Source organism: Clinocottus analis, unplaced genomic scaffold (assembly GCF_023055335.1).
Source record: "Clinocottus analis isolate CAN_PGR_092001 unplaced genomic scaffold, fCliAna1.0.p SCAF_23, whole genome shotgun sequence".
Classification (NCBI taxonomy): domain Eukaryota; kingdom Metazoa; phylum Chordata; class Actinopteri; order Perciformes; family Cottidae; genus Clinocottus; species Clinocottus analis.
The window spans coordinates 2,295,573-2,315,857 of NW_027175965.1; the positions used below are offsets into that span (position 1 = coordinate 2,295,573).

At 42.5% G+C, this 20,285-nt stretch overlaps 1 protein-coding gene across 1 annotated transcript in view; it reads right to left on the reverse strand.

Annotated features, from left to right (window-relative positions):
* Positions 1-772: 772 nt before the first annotated feature.
* ghrhrb (growth hormone releasing hormone receptor b) overlaps positions 773-20,285 on the reverse strand; it is a 28,588-nt gene continuing 9,075 nt past the window's right edge. The window contains exons 3-13 of the mRNA XM_068589730.1: positions 13,401-13,508; positions 8,598-8,698; positions 7,509-7,606; positions 7,016-7,148; positions 5,736-5,889; positions 5,542-5,602; positions 5,001-5,070; positions 4,075-4,166; positions 3,857-3,986; positions 3,319-3,360; positions 773-2,169 (exon numbers count right to left, since the gene is read on the reverse strand). Coding sequence (XP_068445831.1) covers positions 1,975-2,169; positions 3,319-3,360; positions 3,857-3,986; positions 4,075-4,166; positions 5,001-5,070; positions 5,542-5,602; positions 5,736-5,889; positions 7,016-7,148; positions 7,509-7,606; positions 8,598-8,698; positions 13,401-13,508 — 1,184 coding nt within the window. The 3' untranslated portion in view covers positions 773-1,974. The remainder of the gene's footprint in view (positions 2,170-3,318; positions 3,361-3,856; positions 3,987-4,074; positions 4,167-5,000; positions 5,071-5,541; positions 5,603-5,735; positions 5,890-7,015; positions 7,149-7,508; positions 7,607-8,597; positions 8,699-13,400; positions 13,509-20,285) is intronic.

Below are 20,285 nucleotides of genomic sequence, written 5' to 3' on the forward strand. Positions count from 1 at the left end.
TTTTATCCAACGAACAGTAATCTTTGACCACCAAAATCAATATTTGTTTGTGCCAAATTTGAAGAAATTCTTTTCAGACATCACATTCACGAGAATAGACCGGACGGACAACCCAAAAACAATTTGCTTCCGGACACGGCAGTCAACACCGCGGAGGCATGAAAAAAATAGATGAAAATGTAGACCAGCTGTCCAAATAAATTTTAAAAAACAGTGAATAAGAAATTACTGTATAAACTGGAACCTTTGAAAGAAACATACACGTAACTTTCTCCAATAAGAAAATAGAAATAACACTGTCCAGACACAACATGGAGAGCGTACTTTAAAAAACATCACATCAAAACATGCTCATCCTCCTTCACGGCACAATTCAAAGTCCGATGGAAGCTTTGTGTTCTTCACGTAATCACAATCATCTTAAGTCTGACACTGAAACACTGAAGCACATCTGTTACGCCGCACACCAACGTTTCAAGTACACGGTTGAGTATCACAATCCTAAATATATGATTTTGTAACACAGATTTTGAATGCCAACCTACAATAGGTTTAATCCACCTGAACTGTGGAGAAACAGTGACTCACACTGTATGATAAAGGCACTGTATCGGTCCGTAGCTGAGGAATGTCATATTTCCTCTATGAATAATTCAGGTCCATATTTACCAGAAAGGTTGGGTTACAAGCCGCTACTACCTTTGGTGGGTGTCCCCGCTGTAGCAAGCTTGCGCTGCTGCTAGCTCCCTGCTGCTGCTCGCTCCCTGCTGTTGCTAGTTTCCTGCTGCTGCTCGCTCCCTGCTGTTGCTAGTTTCCTGCTGCTGCTGCTGCTGCTACTGCCAGCATTCCTTCCGCCCGGGTCTGGCGTCAAGCCGAGACTGGTCCCGCTACCTTCGGTGGTTGTAAGGGAACTAGCGAGTGCTGGCGGAGCGCTAGCGGGAAACTAGCAGCAGCGCCAGCTGGCTACAGTGGGGAGCTAGCGGGGACCCCCACCAAAGGTAGTAGTGGCTACCCAACTTTTATGGTATCGTAAACTGTCAAAACACAGAAGAAAAATATGAAATAGATCAATAGATACAGAAACATCACAAATTGTCAACTTGATAGCAGCTCAACTAATCTCCTAAAATAATTTATCGAAGAAAACAGGTTCTGGATAAGCTTTAGCTGGGCATCACTAACTATGCTAAAGAAAAGTGTAATACACAATATAATTTTCTCCACATTTTGCCATATTACAGTCTATAAGAATAACACTAACTTACACATATAATAGTATAATTATTTTTCTGGAGGAGCTGTAACTTCACACAACTATTCACACAAAGACATAAAAACAATAATCAGTCAAATAAATAGATTTTACAGTCTAGTGCTCCAGATGTGCGCTAGTGCACTGTGCAACATGTTGCATGCAGAGCCCCTGATGGGGATATGGGCACGCTCCATAAAAACGAGGAAGTTTAATTTCTAAGAGTTGTTTTTTTTGTACTGCCCAACATTTAAGAGGCCGGTGGCACTGAATCAGTAAGAGCAAGGATAGCATGGACGTCACCTGAAGGTGAGGGAGTATTTATTTAACAAAGGTCTGCAAAATCCAGGAGTAAATATTGTGAGAATGTCCTGTTGTAGGGTCGTATATGCAAACTTGTCAATTTGTCAATTTCATTGCGAACTTGATATTGGTGCTATTCTAAAAGGGTAGAGATTTGGTGTTTGTGAGTGAGATGAGGTGGAGGGACCCGAATAAGAGATTAGACCTTCCTGTCTGCCCATACTAAAACCTGTAAACTTGAAAATAACTAACATCATGAGGGAAAGTTTATTGTGAAAGGTGTGTCGGGTGTTATTTAAGTCAACAAATGAGCGATTCTGCAGATGGTCTGTGCCGTACAAATTTAAGAGGTACCGTAACATTCAGCGATCAGGCTCTGTGGTGTTGTGACGCAGGATATGAATACCCGCGAATGTTCCTCAGACAGTCGACACGTGGCTGGGCGCCAGGGTGAGCGTCTCTGAGGCCGGCTGATCTTTGGGGCTGGATTTGTCCAGGACGGAGATCTGAGTCACCGTGCTGCTTTCAGTGAACAGCGTACGCCGTCGTTTACTGTATCTCAAGTAACTCTGGGTCTGCCACTTCCAAAACCTCTTCTTCAGTTCTGTCTGCACCTGAACACGCACACACACACACACACACACACACACACACACACACACACACACACACACACACACACACGCCAACAAATCTTATACATTATAAAACGGAAACCTCTAATTATGTCTGAATTTGTCTGAAAGGTACACTTCAAAAAGAACAGCACTACTAAATTCATCCCGTTAAATACACGTACATTCAAACTTTCAGAAACATATCGTATCTTTTTAGCTTGATTTCATTCCTGACTTATGAAAATCATTATTTATTTACTAAGAAAAGGAATATTTCTCTTGCACACCCACACAGGTGTTTCCCCTCTAATCAACCAGACAAAGTGAAAACACCTGCGTGAGCCTTTCATGGATTGATTTTGAGCAGCCATGCTTCATAAGGGACATTTGGGCTTTTCAGTTATTTTCATAAATTTCTTTCTTTTGGAAGTTCAACTCCGATAATAAGCGTATAAACTACGGAGCCAATGTACAGACAAGACATTGATGCATTCAATGATGTACGGCTTTCTATCGAGACCTCTGACTTCAAAATTTTAGTTTTCACTATTTTTCCACCTGATTTAGCCATTTTCTTATTTTTCCGGCTTCCCACAGACAAAACCCCACAAAACAATAATACAAATGCTTCGAAATAAATTTTCTTGGTATTCATTGATGAATGCCAGACTGAATAATAATTAACCCCAGCATTTAGTAGACAGAAATTATTAGAATTATTTATTTGCATTAACTGTAATTTTGATCGTTTAAATTGTAAAAAAAAAAAAAAAGCAAAGACATTTGGTAGTTATAATCAGGACTGATGTTGTTTAAAAGTTTAAAAAAAACAACAACTATATAAATTATAATACTTTAATGGCAGGTTTTTGAGATTACGGACATCAGTAACGGTCATCAATTTTTTTTAAAGTACGTTTTTGCATTAGTGCCCGTGGGGCACAACTCCACCAGAGGGCGGTGTTGTACAGAATAAGTTAAAGACTTTTCTCTTTTTCAAACACAATAATAGCAAACTTAAATTTGTAAAAAAGTAAAAAATGGATAACTTGTGGTTGATTAAGTAAGACATGCAATACCACATGTATTAACTTAAATCAAGATTTTTACAAATGTAGAATTCAAGAATTTTAAATATGTACTTACCTCGCCGTTTAGAAAACAGTAGAGCAGAGCCACAACGAATCCCTTCAGAGCAGAAATATATCAACCAAAACTGTCGGATATTAAATATTGAAAATCTAGAAGACATCTAGAGCAAGCCTGTCTGACACTGTATCGTGAACAATGTGAATTTGATGTATTTAATATACCCATTTTGGATTACAAGAGTTGGTTAAAAAGGAAACTTTTGTTATTTTTCAACATGGACAACAATCATTGAAAGTGGTCGAGTATTAAACAAGAATGCAGCAGCCGGCAGTCGCTGAACGGGTTGCAATGTATTAGTTCGGGACAATTCCTCAGCATCAATTTACAATTGAAATGCTCAAATTGATATTATAAGCATGTGGCAACATTATGGAAAGGACCCTCCAGAAAAATATATTGAAAAATGGTTGCCCCCATTAGTCACTTGGACACAAAAACATGGGAAGATAAGGTCCAGGTTGAAAAATACCAAAATCAAGCTTTAATCTGCATCTTCTTCTCACTCTTATTGTATCTGTCGTGTGTGTTTTACCTGAAAGGATCCCAGGCCGAGCTCTATGAATATCCTGGCCTCTGCTCCTGTGTTTTCTGGCAGAAAGGCAAACACCATGTAGTGCATGCCAAACAGAGGAATGAGGAGCAGAGTGGATTTGGCCAGCCGCCTGCACACATAGTAAAAAAAATAATAACGACGACATACAGAACGTTTGAGCATGTCACCATGTGGAGAAATACGCGTTCTCTTCTCACTTGAAGTGACTGACGTCATTGCCACCGACACCAGGTGATCGCAGCTTCTGCACCAGAATGCGGATCACGTTGATGAAGATGATGAAGTTCACCTATGTGAAACAAACGTCAAAGAGCTGTCAAAAAAAAAAAGTATTTGTCCTACAACGTAAGCCGTTTTTATCATCACATCATACCTGCAGCAACAAGGACCGCAGAACAGGGGAATTCCCCCATACAACTTGGGGAGAAAAAGGAGTTTAAATAGAGTTGGGTGGGGTTTTATGGAAGCAGAAAACTTGTGGCAGTCAACTTCTCGCTCATAGAATTGCCTGGGTTTCCCTTACACCTTAATAGCATAGAACATCAGGTCCCAGAGGCTTCATTAGTTCTGCTGATCAATGCCTGAGTCCCCCATCCAATAAGTGGAGCTAATGGAGCCGCTTAATGGAGAATGTAAAACTACAGATCTAACACAATAGCTCCACTTTTGATTTAGTACCTCACATCACTTACAAATAGGAGCTTTGGCTCTTTGATCGCGAGCAAAGTCTGCCACGGAACTCATGATCGTTATTAAAAATGTAGCAAAAACTGCAGGGGGCAATTGTAAAATACCCCTTGAGCATGATCATTAAACATATGTATTTAAAAATGATGATTTTAAATAAGTGAGCAGAATAAAAACTATAATTTCTATTTTTTTGATGGCACAGAGGAAAAACACTCTGCCATCACTGCAGACACGGGGGTTTAACCCCCCGTAGTCTGGTCATATGTGTCCATGGGTGGGAAGCGGGAAGAGGGATGATGATGTTCTAAGTAATTGTTCTGCCTGCACAGTAGCATGAGGTGCTGAGCACAATACCTCATCTTACAGGTCTGATCCAAGATCGAGCAGTCTAATAAATCCTCAATAGCGCCCACTGTAACTGCTCTGTACTCACCAGTAGGGATGCAGTTATTGGAGCTTTTATGATCCACCAGATGAAGGCCACATCTGTGTCATCCCAGCACCTGAGACACAACGAGCAGATATTAGATAAACAAGGCAGTCACAGAAGTGTTTTTTGCCGCTCCAATCACGACAACGGAACACGACAACTCTCTAACAGCAGACAGAACGTTAGAAACAGTAGACGCAGGTCCTTTAGATAAACTAAGATTAACTTCTACTTTTCATGGTTCATCCCTTTTGAGTATTGTGTTAAAAGAACTGTGCCTTGTGCACGCCACAATCATCCACATATTGTGGTATAGAACACACTAAAAAGCTACGGCAATGAGCGTTAGGAAAACGCTTTCTGCTGCTGAATTTTGGGGACTATTTTACCTTATCTCTGCTACGTAACTTACGTATTTAACGAGCGCCGCACACGCACCAGGTACTGTGGTGGTTGGATACATAACTTAATGTCAGTGGGTATTACTGTAAGTTTTCTTATTTCTATGTGGCATTTTCGCTGATGTTCTACTGCAGCAGCTCACCCCTTGTTATCATAGAAGTTTCTGGTGAGGATCCACGCCGTTATGATTGTTGTTGGGAGACCTGGGAGGCACAAACAGAGCGACCGGGTCATTTGGAAAGGGTCAACGCAGAGCTTTAACAAGATGCAGAGAGAGGACTGAGGAAAGGAAATGAAGGTAAACAGGGAGACTGGTGACAGGGAGGGATGGCGCACCCCAGCCGATGAGTATGTACCACCAGAAGTATTTCTTCTGGAAGACAAAGGTGAGAGCGAGCAGCGTCTGCAGGTACATGCCCTCCACCAGCAGCCAGAAATAGTTGGCCAGGATACTGAACTGGAAAAAGGCCACGGCTGATTTACAGGACGTCTGTGAGGGAAACAAAGCAACAAAAGCCTCAATCATCAGATGAATCGATGGATTATTAGTTGTTGAGTAAAACAATAAGGACTGCATTGTGAGACTTGTGTTTTATGCAGCAGCTGCATAAATAACATGCACATCCCTTTTATGAATAACGGTCTTATGCTTTTATGTCATACCTTTTAACATGTGTCTGCTCTGACCCAGCTGACAAATTTCTCCTTGCTGTGTACACGCCAATGAGTACTCCTTTGTTTCCAAATGTCAAAGCAAAATATTCCAATAACAGCTGCATATATATATATTAGGGCTGGGCAAAGTTGAAAAAAATTCATTCATTCATTTTAAAGCCCTTTTCAACACCACCCCCTTATCAATTCATCATCCTATTCCCTGTCACAATGTGTTTCTCTCTGTCTTTTTGTCAGAATAGACATGTTTGGGTTCTCTCATCTTCTCTTCTCTCTCACGGCCCTTTCCACCCACACGGGTCACATGATGTGCTGATTGTGGTCCCTCGTAGCCACACGAGAGGGACACTTACCTTCGCTCCAGGCCGCCTGATCAGCAGTAAAATAGGAAGAGAAACACTCATCATTAATGCTCCCACAGGCTCCGCTTAGTCACTCCCGGCATGTTAATCCCACCCCTACCTGCTCTCCATGATAATAAGCTCCTCTGAGTTTGGGAAATTCATGTTCAGAAAGCTAAAATGTAGCGTTAAAGAAGTAATTTACTTTCAAAATCACATTATTTTCTTTCCCCTGTCAGTTCTTTTGCTTTACATCCAACATTGAGATCATACAATTGTAATCTAATTGTATACTTTCTCCTTTCTTTCATCACTTATTTCCTTATCTCCTTCTTCAAAATCTTTTACTTCCTAATGTCCATCCTTCTCTGTCCTTCCTTCCAGTTTTTCAACTGATCTAAAAGCACGACGAACCAATATTCAACAAAAAAGCTTCACTCTTCTCATCTTCACTCTCAGTATTTTTTTTTTGTTACGTAAGTGCATTATAATGACTCAACAAGATGGACATCCATTACACATAGAAGCACTGTTTTTGCTTTTGTAAAGGATGTGATCTATAGACGCACTAATGGAGCCGTATTAGGGTTTCCTACTCACAGAAGACATGAAGCAGTGGTCCAGGTTTTCATCAGAAAAAAGCACGCCATCTTTGATGAAGACGGCGCTCGCTCTCAGAATGAAGGAGAAAAACAAGTTGATGTGGATGTAGTTCCTGGTGCAGTGAAACTTCCTGTAGAGCAGAGAAAAACCTTCCTGAGTGAAGCCGTCATAAAACTGCACAGGTATTCGTCGGCATGAGTTTGGTCTGAGTAATCAGGCAGGAAGTACAGGGAGGAAATCATTACAAATTACTGTTGGGAAAAAAATCTGTTTTGTAACTTGACAATGCTTACGGTTTGTTAGGTTTCGGCAAAAAAAAAAGCGACTTGATTTGGTTAAGTGAAAGATCATGGGTAGGGTTGAAATCGTGTGTAAGAATAAAGGACTAATCATGTTCTTTCATAATTACTACAGCCGCTAGAGGACAATTGTCACTTGATCACATGTCATATGTAATGAGTGATGGTTGCTCTTGGGTTGATAAGGTTACCTGAACACAGTGAAAACAAAAATAGCCGAAATAAGGGAGATGAGGGACGTCGCGTATCCAGCAGTGTACACCTGCTTGAAATTGGAGAAGTATGTTGTCTGCAATGCAAGAAAAGAGTGCAAGAAACAGAAAAACAAAGTTAGCATGTACATATTTACTGTTTACTGCTCCCTCACACTCTTCACACTAATCCATGCAAGTGTTAATTAATGAGTCAACAAGTGTCAACTTAAGTTGCATAGTGACAGTCAGGAGCTGCCACAGCGTTTTAAACTGTCTGGTGAAAAACGCTGGCAATTAACGTTGGCCTTTGTATGAAAGATGGCTTTCATTTATTTTTGCGATAAATTGGAATGTAAAACTGAAAGAAGGGGGCTACATCCTGGGCCTCAGTCTGGAAAACAACCCCAATCAGCTGAGACTGACATGATGTCATGTGCCGGACGGACCCTTGAGTGGACATTTGGAGTGTTTCAATGTTGCCATCAGCTGTTACGTTCGGAAAGTCCTTGTGCTTGTGAACACACGTCATATTGGCTGTCTCCACTGCTAATGTGTCCGTCTATGCTGTTGCCTATCCTGTAATGCCTCATTCTTCATACATCTTTTCAGGCTTCAAGTCTATTTTCATCGCTGCAGTTACTTGAACGTGTCGATGTTGGTATTTGATGCCCTGGACGACTGGACATTTTGTTTCCATGTTTCCAGTGATGACGCTCTTCGAGGGTTCATAGTGATGTCTCAGTGACGGAGGGCTATGACAATCATCTATTTTTCCGCCTGCTTGAAATAGCGCTTGTCATTTAGAAATTATAAGCAAAATGATGGGTTGCAGTTGCAGGGCTAATAATTAAAGTCCCTTGTAAGAATAGAGGGTGTCATATAAAATATGTGTGCTCGACGGTGTACAGCAGAACAACAATTTTTCTCTGAATAGTCCTCAGATATCCACCAGTAGATCTAGGAACTAATGTAAGATATGCTCCAACATCTTTAACGTATTCATGTTCACCAGACCCAATGAGAAAGGACACACTGTCAGTGTAGTTTGTTTCCCCGCGCAAGTAATCTGAGAAAAAAAACATCCACCTCTGGTTCCGTCTCTTCGTACTCTGTGAACTCGCAGGCCTCCTCGTAGGAGGGGTCGAGGTCGGACCACCCGTTCTCAGTGCAGTTCCTGTAGATGTAACCTGAAGAGACACATGAAGCTCTCAGTGGCAGGAACAGAAGAGGTGCCAACAAGGAGAAACCAGGGAGAGAAATCTAATACGCAAAGACACAGAGACAAGGTATGACTCTTAAAATCTGGAAGAGTTTTGGCGCTTATCAGTCACCGTCGAGAAGAAGGGTAGTGGAGGATAAACAACTGACACAAGCACACACATGTCAATGTGAGGGGAAAGTCTGGACTTCGATGGGACTTCAGACAATTGGCAAGGAGATGTGAACGGAGAGACAGAGACAGCTGTGACCCACCCACTCATCAAGCTCGTACCCCAGCTCTACCCTCCGGTCTTTCTCAGATCGTTCAGTTAGCGTACAAGCGCTACGGCCAGTTAGTTTCAGTCAATTTAATCCTTGTGTTTGTCTGAACTCTGTTTAATCTTGTATAAGCCTCAGGTTCTCTCTCTCTCTCTCTCTCTCTCTCTCTCTCTCTCTCTCTCTCTCTCTCTCTCTCTCTCTCTCTCTCTCTCCCCCCACTCACCCCCCCTCCCTACCCCCCAACACATCAACTATCCCCGCACGTTGCTCAAAATAAAGTAAAGTTGTGTGTGAGCTTTTGCAAACCCCTGGACGAGTTCAGCTTTCGGGTGCAAAATCCAATTAACACAACAGACCCTTTACGTAAACAAGATCTGTAAAGGGAAGAAGAAAAATATACATATTATATATCTGGGGTTTGTATTAAAAAAGTAGTCCCAAAAAACGTTCCAAAATAAGGACTGTGCATGCCATGTGGACAACAATGGTGGACCTCATTTTGTTCCAAGCAGTGTGTTCTGTCCGCATAGTTACAGTCAATATGAATGTCCTCTAGTCTACAGCACAAAAAAACACAATGTAGACAATAGTGAGCTTTCAACAATAAATCTAAATCAATGATTGGTACAAAAAAAACAAGAACTTAAACGTTCTACAAACAGACTACAGAAAGGCAAATCAATAAAGGAGAATGAAGAGATGGAAGTCACGAAGGCAGCAAGATGAATTTCAACAGGAAGGCTGTTCTGAGGGCATAGACAGTAAAGTGTCCTTTAGTTTGAATTCTAGACTGGTGGATTGTTGACAGACTTTTGTTGCAGCATCCAAGGTTATGTGACACTATGGACACACAATATATCAAAGATGCCTTCAATTAAAACCTCCATGCTGCAGAGTCAGGTCTAATGTGTTATCAACAAAAGACAGCAGACGCAGAGAACATGCAAATACGGCATGACGGCTGATTAATGCTCCATTTGTTGCTTGGATTCATGAATATGCAACTTTCCTGGTGACGTCTATTAGTTTTGCTGGGACTAATGATAATGAGAACCGAAACACTCTTCACTCGTATCCCTCCTCTCGCTCCGCATCACATGTATACACATGAGCACGGGCACTCTGGCATTTGGTAGCCACTGCTCTTCATTAGGATTCAATGCTCCGCACCATAACTCCATCTGTCTGGTAATGATGTGAGCGCCCGGAGACGCACCGCCTATGAAGAGCACACACGAAAAACACTTGAACACACGAAAACACTCTACTGCCATTCAGCAGACAGTATTTATTTTTATTTCAATTAAAAGTAACTACTCTCACCATCTGGTTGGATTAATCACGATGCCATTTCTGCTATTGTGAAAAAAGTCACCGTTTCCCCCTATTCTCGTGTCTGAAAGAGTTTATGTGAAAGTATGAATAATAAATGAGTTCTACAAGATAAAATGAGACTAAAGTGAACTAAATAACTATTATGTGTTGCAATATCGCTTATGCAAGTACTTAAACTTAATGTTTTTGTTTTTTTTAAACCATCGGTCTCTTCTCACAAGGGTGAATAAAGTTAATCAAGCATGTGGTTGCAGAGATAATGAAGTTTCCGTTTTTAGTACCAAGATTTTTTTTCTTTCTTTTTGCAAAAAAATGGGCTTCGGCCTATGAAGGTTTTAAAGATCTGTGCTCAGGCTCATACAGTTATAACTATTTTTTTTCAAATTGTGGCAAAGATGAATCCAACCCAGAGGGATGTGAAGAGCCCACGGCATGCCATTTGCATTTATTTTGTAAATGCACATCGTTACACAAAGTGTTAGAGGTTAAATTGGTAAAGGACGCTCTGATAGCAATTCTCGGGATGAAATTTAATTAAATATGCTACATTGTTGACAATAAGGATGTATTTATACGAGGTAAAATATGTCCTCCTTTGTGTATTGGACTGAATATCTGTACCTAAGGTGAAGCATTTTTCATATGCTTGTATTATTTACGTTGCTTATTTTTAGTGTTTTTCATAGTATTTCTATGTTTTTGATCATCATCATACATACTTCCATGCTTAATTGTGTGGATGTGTAAGACCTTCTAGGTATTGTAACATCTCCAGGAAACTGTCCATGTAAAACACCAGGCCCATGTTCCATGGAGTGGTGTGCAGCATGTCCTGCACACAGTCCTTGCTTATAGTTCTCGTCTTGGTGCTAAGAAATACTGTTTCACCACAGTAAACAACAACCTTTTCTCAATACAACGACTGGTAGTCAGATTTAGTTGTAATCCACCGTAGTGCATCACTGCTAAATGAGGCATATGACCTGGAATGCTACAGACACCATGCTAAAATGTAGCATGCTGAGTCGAGGAGCAATCAGTACATATTTTCTGCATCCTTCACGCAACTTAACTCAATGTTGAGTCAAGGAGGAGTTTAACTTCATCCAGAAGTGTCATAAATAGGAAAGTATGAGACATGTACTTTGTTCACTTCCCTAAAAGCTCCAGGTAACACCGACAGCAGTCCGGTTGGACAGCAAAAATGTTGAATTTAAATGAGGCCTCTTTGCAGCCATGTTCTCCCACCATGGCCTGCAGTTAGAGTGACGGCTCCGCGGCAGTCGTGACGCACACGAGGTCATCCGGTTTTCCGCGTGAATCCGTGTTTTTGCGAAGACGGAGGATGAAAACTTGACAGTGAAATAACAGATTTCAGTTTCACGCTGTAAATATGCCCGTCCGGCTGATCGGCACAGCCGAGCAGAGTGTGGGGGTTTGAGTCGTGGGTGGTGTTGCCGGTATCGAGCTGCATTAGCCTCAGTATACTGTGGCGCGTAAAGCCTACAGGCCTGCAGCCGCAGCCTCAGTGGGTGAATGGAGGTCGAGGCTCGGGGGAGGCCGCTGATGCTCCAACAGCCTCGCTTAACAAGCAGCGCCAATTCCTTCCTCATGCTCTTGGCTCTGACAGTGAACTCTTCGATTTTCCAATTCATTATTTTCAACCGCATGCACCGTCCCGCTGAATAGGCTGCATCGAGCCGCATCACCACAGCGCTTGACTTATCCTGGGCGTCTGTGGAGGAGGAAATCCAGTGGGGTCCAGGAACCCACTAGAACTGAGTTATGAGGTCATCAACAGCAACCTCCGCCTCCTAATCCTCTTGAAGTATACGCTTCACTTTCACTGCTGTGAGTGTTTTCTTCTTCTCTGCTTTGTGCTGTCTTTCATTTTCACTTCTGCTGGAAATCTGTCGTTTAAACATCCAGCATCCCACATATATGTCCGTGCTGCCCGTACTCTCTGCCGCTACTGACTCTTCTGTGAAAAAGTAATTCACTCACACCGACTTACATGCTGGAAGAGTCTGGACTTCATCACGGTGCTTTACGGAACGTTAAGTAAATTCACTATGTATTCAGACCATAAACTCATCTTTGCAATATTCACTGAGGTGATAAATCAAGTGAGAAGTAGGATCATTTCCTAATAGACTTTTATACAATCAGACTTTTATTTGCAATCAGATAATTGTCCCCGAAGTTTGAGGCACTTTTTGCATAACCTTTTCAGAACCGGAGGTTTCCGCCTGATTAAACCAGAACACGACTTCTCTTTCACCCTAAACAATTGCTGTGAGAGCCTGAACATAACCATAAAAGGTTTGATAATAGTCAGAAGTTTTGCAGGTAGTCCGGCTATCTACAAAGTATGCTTGACGTGGACGGCTTGTCTGATTTTTCTGTCATCGTCCGTCTCACCAAATGTCCAGAAACACATATTTATACCATCTCAGCCGCATCTGTGTCTCTCTGTCAGCCATGTGATAGCGCATGAGACATTCTGAGCGTATTTTGTTTTCTTTAGACCAGCCAGCTGGATGAGGACGGTTGGGGGGTTGTGTAAACAGTGAGTGGAGCTGCACGCTCTCTCACACAGAGGACGAGTCCATGTAATCCGTGTAGAAAAACGTCCAGCCACACATGAACCGCTCAGTGTAAGCGTTAAACCGCTCTTCAGAGATATCTCATTTTAACCTGGTCGCTTTGCTGATCTGCAAACTGAAAGCTGGTCGAACTGAGCTCAAGTTCATTGAACTTGACAACGTTAAATCTCTTGATTTTTCAGTTTCCCCAAACCCAAAAGTCAACAAGGCATTAAAACAGATTATTGACTGACAACATCATTGAAAGAAAAGTACAGCTGAGTCACAAGCAGGAGGATGGAATGTTATTTCAGCATGACAATTGGCAGGATAATGGATTATTCACAATTTCTCCACAGCGCCTCAGGGCCCCGTGGACACTCGTAATGCGCTCCGCTCGCACACCGGCTCAGCGCACAACCCCTCGACTGGCTGAATGTGCCGCCCAAAGGTCACCCAGATATGTAAAAGGTGAGGCGAAGACATTTACCTTGGTTGTTCGCAAACAGCTGGGAGACATTGGCACACGAGACGCTGACCACGTGTCCCACCTCGGCACGGTGCCAGCAGCGGATCTCATCCCACGCTGTCGGACAACCTGAGACGAGAAGACAACGTTCACCACACATTCACATCACTGCACCAGTTAGTTTGAGGAGCGAGATCACAGCTCAGGAAGAGACTGTGCTGTATTAAATATGGTCAGACACATTTGGTCTGAGGATGGAAGAGGAGAGGTGTGTAATCAGGTGTGTATATTTGTTAAATTATTATGTGGAATTTTGTGTTGGAACGGCAACAAATCTCTGTCGGCTAATTTGTCCTGAAACCCTTACTGGTTTCAAAGTCTCATGCCTTGATTTCAGAGCCACTGATGCCGCACAGCAATGAATTCTCTAAAGCCGGACCTCACTAATCAATACACAACCATCTTCCCTGTTTAAAAATCCTTCTAGCTAATATTAACGTCTATTATTAGTATAACTTGAGAGGACCTGAAAGTGAGTTTTGAAAATATCAATTGAAAATATCAATTTTCAAAACTTTGCCTTTTTTGCTGTTATACTATCATAAACTAATAGACCGCTGACATGTATATGGACCTTTTATCTAGTATCACAAGAGTTTTTCTAATTATGAAACCTTTTGAAAAAAAAGACGTTGTTTCGGAGATAATCAGGATTTAGACGGATGGGGAGCTGAAAGGAATATTATGGTAGAAAAAGGGGGGAAGTAATGTACAAGTCTAACCATAAATAATAAGGGAGGTGGGCTGTACCAGAATGGAGGCAAAATAAACTGATTGTTAAGGAAAACATGTTAATTCAGAAAAAAAGTGGAAATGATCTCCTTGCACCTGTTTGGATTGAAAGATTAAAGAAAGAAAGAACTAAAGAGTGGGAATTTTGCAGCATATTTTCTGCAGCATCTGATTCATATAAAGAGTAGATATCGATTTTTCTTTTCTTCTCTCTTTAAGTGGCTCACACACATTTCAGTGGGTGACTTGTGTGACCTTGAACACTCCTAATTCTCCAGTGCATGCTGAGGTTCACTCCTGACTCTCCTCCCTAATTAGCCATACGTTCATTTGTGTAGAATCTCAGTCGTGTGGTGTAATCTTTCGAGGGGGGTTTCCCCCAGTCCGGGGAGATGAGGGCCTTTGGAGACGTCCTCGGCCCTCCCCTCAGCCCACGCTTCCTCGCTGCCGTTCCCCACACACGGCTGACAAGCTCTCCCTGCAGCCTCCGTCGCTCCGATCGAGGGAGGTGTGGCGAGGAGGGGTTAGATGGAGCAGTAATGAGGAGCCCGTCTCTCTCCGCCGCCACGACGCCTCGTACATCAAAGCTGCCTGGCTCTGTGTCAATTAAAACGGCAGTGCTCAGAGACGCTCCACCACTCATTCATAATAAAACACAGCTTTTGGCGACGCCGGAGGTTCTCCGGTGAGACAAACATCTCGCAGGATAAATGGGGCTTTGAACTGAATCTTTTCGCCGTTGCCTATTCGCTGTTTAGCTGTGGCAGTTTGTGCGGTGACACCGGGCTGCCGGTGACATTTCAATCTGCTGCACCCATTGAAAATGACACGGTTATTGTAAATGCCACGATGTCTCTCCAGGTAATGCACAGCCTGGAGAGACATTAGGGCATGGGCATGTATACAGTATAAAGTATAAAAGGGCTTGTGTGAATCTCAGTGTGTGAAGGATCTCTGCAGGCGACACCGGTGAGTTGTTCGTTAAAGCACAGCTTGTGACACTGAGTAAGTATCTTGGGCACAACTCCAGATATTTCCCCTCCTTCCTTTCATAAAACCCCCCTCTCCGCAGTGTCAGTTATCCTGTTTGGATCAGTGGTCTGTGTGGCAGACTTATGTTAAGTCCTTCAACAGCATCATTGCATGAGAATCCCACGGCACAGAATTAGAAAACAAACAACAAACCCTGCCAAAAAAAAAAAAAACCCCAAAAAACTCTCCTTTTGTATTCTCTGTTGATTTTGTTTCTATGATTTACAAAGATGCATCATTCTACTATGTTTACCCACACTGCTGGCTTTGTAGTAACACTATGCAAATGAACATTTAGACACATTTAAACGAGGTTCAATATTTTTATTTTTTAGCATGCAGGGTTTAGTTAACCAACGTTCTACTATTCAGATTCAGATTCAACTTTATTGTCATTGCACATAGCACAAGTACTGTGACAAGGAAATGTAGTTTGCATCTGTCTGAATGCAAAAGAAGCAGTTAAGGTGCAGTGCAGTGTGATGATAGTATGAGAGACAGTACAGACAGTATAATATGCTGTAATTAAGACACTTTACAGGCTACACAGATATTTATCAAATGGATACATTGATTGCATTTGTGAAAATATTGTATTACTGCAGAGTTCCCAAACATCTACGGCTGTCTCTGCATCTTCAGTGAGACACATGTCGCCTCATTAGAGCGGCTCTGACTGTGAATCACACTAATGGCCGTCGCTGGTATACGAGTCAGCATTAATAAGAGTTATTTTATCATTTGTTTCGGTGAAAAAAATCCAACCTGTCTGTCTTCAAACCGTGCCGTGTTTGCTGCGTGGCAGTTATAAAATGATTTCTCCCTCTGACACTAATGTGATCTACAGTATAATAAACACCAGGAACAAGTTATGACTCACACTTTTTTTCATTTCTCGGGGTCAGATGAGATTCGGGAAAGAGAATTAGATTTCACAATCGTCAATCTGTAATGTCCTGCATTTCCTCTTCACCTGTACGGTCATCATATCTCAGTATTTTATTCCTCCTCTGGCAACAACTCTCCCGATCACACTGCGCTGTGCAGCGTTTTCATGGTTCAATAAAACAGGTGTCTTCTGTTTGTCATGTACGCTGCTGCCGCTGTAATATTTGTAACAATATTACAGCAGCCACACGGTTCCACTGGGGTTTTTGTACGGCAATATCTACCCTTTAATAAACACTAATATGGGATAAGGGAGACGGCTAAACCGAAGAAGACGAGGAGGAAGGAGTGGAATTCGGGACGGTGCTTTGTTTAGTTTACCTGACAGATTATGGAAACATAAAAATGGTTTTATGTTCTGTTTGGACAGCACAGTAAACCACCTCCTGCTTCTCAAACTCTAACTGCGCAGTCTCCCACTAACACCTGACACTGAGTATCCGAGCAGCGCCGAATGCTGAAGCTTGAATTAATAAAATGAAACATTTTGGAGAATCTTTATCGAGCTAATTGCCTCGTTGCTGCTGCAGGTGAGAGCCAGGGTGGAGGAATAACGACAACATTTGTATGTAGTAGTCCGTGTGCACGTCGCCCTCTTTGCATATTCTCTAAGAGACCGGTCTTTCAGTAAAAATGTTAATGTTTGATGCATGCAAAGGCCTCTCCATTCTTTCCAAATGAGACATGGTGAACAGATGAATTACCCTCCAAAAAGGTATTTCACATGCGTTTGTGCACCAATCAGGTTTCAACTCAGCTTGAAACACGCAACTCGTTGTTTCTCTCGCGACACATTTAACGCACATTTGAGACCTTAGAGTCTCACCTATTTTAGCACTGTGACGGGAAGAGAGAGATCATTTGGATGAGCAGCTCTCGTGACACTGACCAATTACGTGACAAGAAACACAGCAATACCGGAGGTCAAGCAATCAGCCAGTTCATATCAGTCCGTACCGTCACGGTTGGAGAAGCTCCAACCTTCAAAAATGTAGCATTTGGACTTGACAAATAATTGTCCAATTATCAATATGACCGCTGATTCATGTTGCTACGTTGAAAGCCCTATTTTTTTTTACGCAGTACAATGTACTTTGTTTCCTTCCCACCTCTGGTATTTAAACTGTGTAATTAGTTATGAAAATGACGACTGCGAGTGATCACAAAGAGACAGAGAGGGCAGGACAGTCATGGTGTGTAATGATCTGTGGAAATGTCAACGCGAGAATGTGAAAGCTACACACACACACACACACACGAACACACACCGGCACGCACACGCCACTTAAATGCATGAGGTTGGCTGTTGCTTACTGTCGGTCTAATTGGAAGTATTCTTTGAAATCCGCTTTCTCTGTTCGCTCCTGTGTTAATTCCTGATTTCTCTCTGTCACTGACCTCCCGGCTTCCTGCTCTGATGGAGTCTCCTGTGTGACTGAAGGTGTGAAGTTAATTAACCCAAAGTAAGACGAGACATCTGCCCGGTCTCTGTCTGCCCATTGGACAGTTGTTGACTGCTCAAGGAAGAGAAAAAGGCAAATAAGTGAACGTGAGAGTGTGATTTTATCGTTTTTGGTGTTTTGTTTGATCCATTACTGCCAAATATAACACCTGCAAAATGTGCAGCCTATTGTCACACTGCCCTCACAGAGCCTCACAATGTCCCAATCTCCCTCTCGCAAGCCGTATCGCCCTTTATCCTCCTCTTTTCATTCCACCCATCTGTTCGTCCCACATTTAGCCACATCTAATGGCTTTTTGATGAATTAGAATAGATTTACAGGTGACGTGTACTCTAGATGCATCAGTTTGGCGTCACATACAAGCACACAGCACCTCACTCTTTTCATGTTTTGAGCTATTAGCAGCATTCAAAAGTGCTGCAAGGCTCGGAAATCAATAATAGAAGTAGTCGTGCGGTGAAATGCTCCCTTTTGATCAAGTTATGCAAATGAAAAAAAAAACATGTAATTAATTGGGATTTTCATGCTTACAGAATTGGTGAAATAGCTTGGTAGATTTTGACCAATTAATCCACATCTCAACTTTAGTCCCCCGTTGTCAAAACTAGCTGAGTTCATGTGCATGCGTAAATAACATATGCATGCTTTTAAATGGATTTAAATGTGAACAAACCGGGGTTGGGTCAGAAAAATGTCTCGCCTTCAGCCTCCATCCTCCATCCTCCATCCTTGTGCATGTGATTATGTATTTATTACACTTGTTTTGATCTTGGTTTTCTACTTCTGTCTCTTTGTTGGTTTGCGTTATCTACTCTGCTGCTGGAATCCTGCAAATGTCCACGCTGTCGGACCAATAAAGGATTATTTCACCTTATCTTATCCCTTTCATGCTGGTGTACAGTGCCAAACGTGGAATAGAATGACAGTAGAACGATCAGTAGACACTTTACTGTAGTGATCATTTGACCAGCTTAACAGAAATTAAAGGCAGCATCATCCAACAGTTGCTGAAGCTCCATCCATCCATACGTACCCGTTAAGACGAGCAGCATTTGTGTCACTGTTGATTCAATAAAACATTAATGTTCATGTATGTGTTTAATAATAGTGATTATTTTTTTCAGATGCTGTCAGCGCTTCCTCAAAGAGCCACGCCTTGTTTCCACCTCCTGACCGAATCTCTGCACAAGCGGACTTGAGAAGTAAAGCGGCGCTTCAGTCTACTTAAGTCAGCGTTCATACCTGCCGCTTCAAATACTAATTGTCACATCTTTGCTTTGAATGAACACAGGAAGGGGTGACAAATGATGCAATTAATCCTGAGCAGCTGTGTCATGCACAGGAAGTCGAGCAGACGACGGTCTGGCCGAGCGCGTGGCAACCTTTTCCAAGTGGGGAGACGGAGCGAAGCGAGAGCAAAGCCTACCGGCCTGGAATGACCGTCTCAACGCTCGAAAACACCTCGATACAAAGGTACATTGTAATCGACGCGCTTTCCATCCAGCGGCGCAGATATAAAATTAAACACGGCCCCTCATGAAGCTGTTCACGTGGCACTGACGGGGAGGATAACGGATGAATCGCCTTTGATTCCGCTGGCTCACTTCCAACATGAGCTGCACAGATGAAGGAGGGACAGGCCGGGTTGACCAATCAGTGCCTTAAATCCAAGCTTCTCCACACCTGATTAGGTCCCTTGATTGTTTTGGCGCCACGCGAAGCTCGGTGAGACAGGAAGTGGAGGTCCTCACCATATGCTTTTGATTAAAGACACGCAATCATCATCCAAGAGAAAGGCATCGAGCAGCCTGCTGTGTTTGCTCCAGAGAGCTTTGCATGATGCACGAGTCCGTCCTCCCTTCATCGTATCACCTCCATGTATTACTTACCGCATGAATAGATTGTAAAAATGGAAGGCTCTTCATGTTCTCGCCAAAGAATACCCAGTTTGATAATTATAATCATAATTTTGTCAGAAACACTAAAAAAAAACTGTTTAATCACAATGATATTTTTGTCATATACAGATATGCTACAACGCACACTGGGTAATGTGTAAGTTGGCATATTTGGTAGTCTGCAAGCCAAACAAGCAGCTGAAAAAAACGGCAGGAGAGTGTAGCAAAGCTTCATAAATTAGATTGTGTGTGTGTGTGTGTGTGTGTGTGTGTGTGTGTGTGTGTGTGTGTGTGTGTGTGTGAACAACTAGTTCATAACAAGTAACGAGTGTGCACTAAGGTCTGTAATAAGCGCATGCAGTGGGGACAATCTTAACTACCTCACACACCAGCGTTGTAGATGAAACCACCTTAACTAAGACGTCATGATGAAGACCGAGGCAGAGCGAGACCGCATCAGGACCGAGACCGGACCGGAGTCCCACACTGCACGACACACTTATGATAAAACAGGAAATCCAAACAAACTCCTGCTATGTTTTCTGTGGGCAATCACAATAATGATGAGGGAAAATAAATCAGACAATCCCCAGTTGTGGCCAGTCCTCTTTCTCTGAGACCGAGAAAAGAATGTTTGCGTGACGAGACGAGCACCGATCCTGAGTACGACAACGCTGCCTCATGCCGCGGCTCGAGAGGTGAAGAGGAAAAGTTACACTTCAGCTTCCAATGATTCACAGTAGTGTGTCATCATTTATACGTAAAAGTAAAGT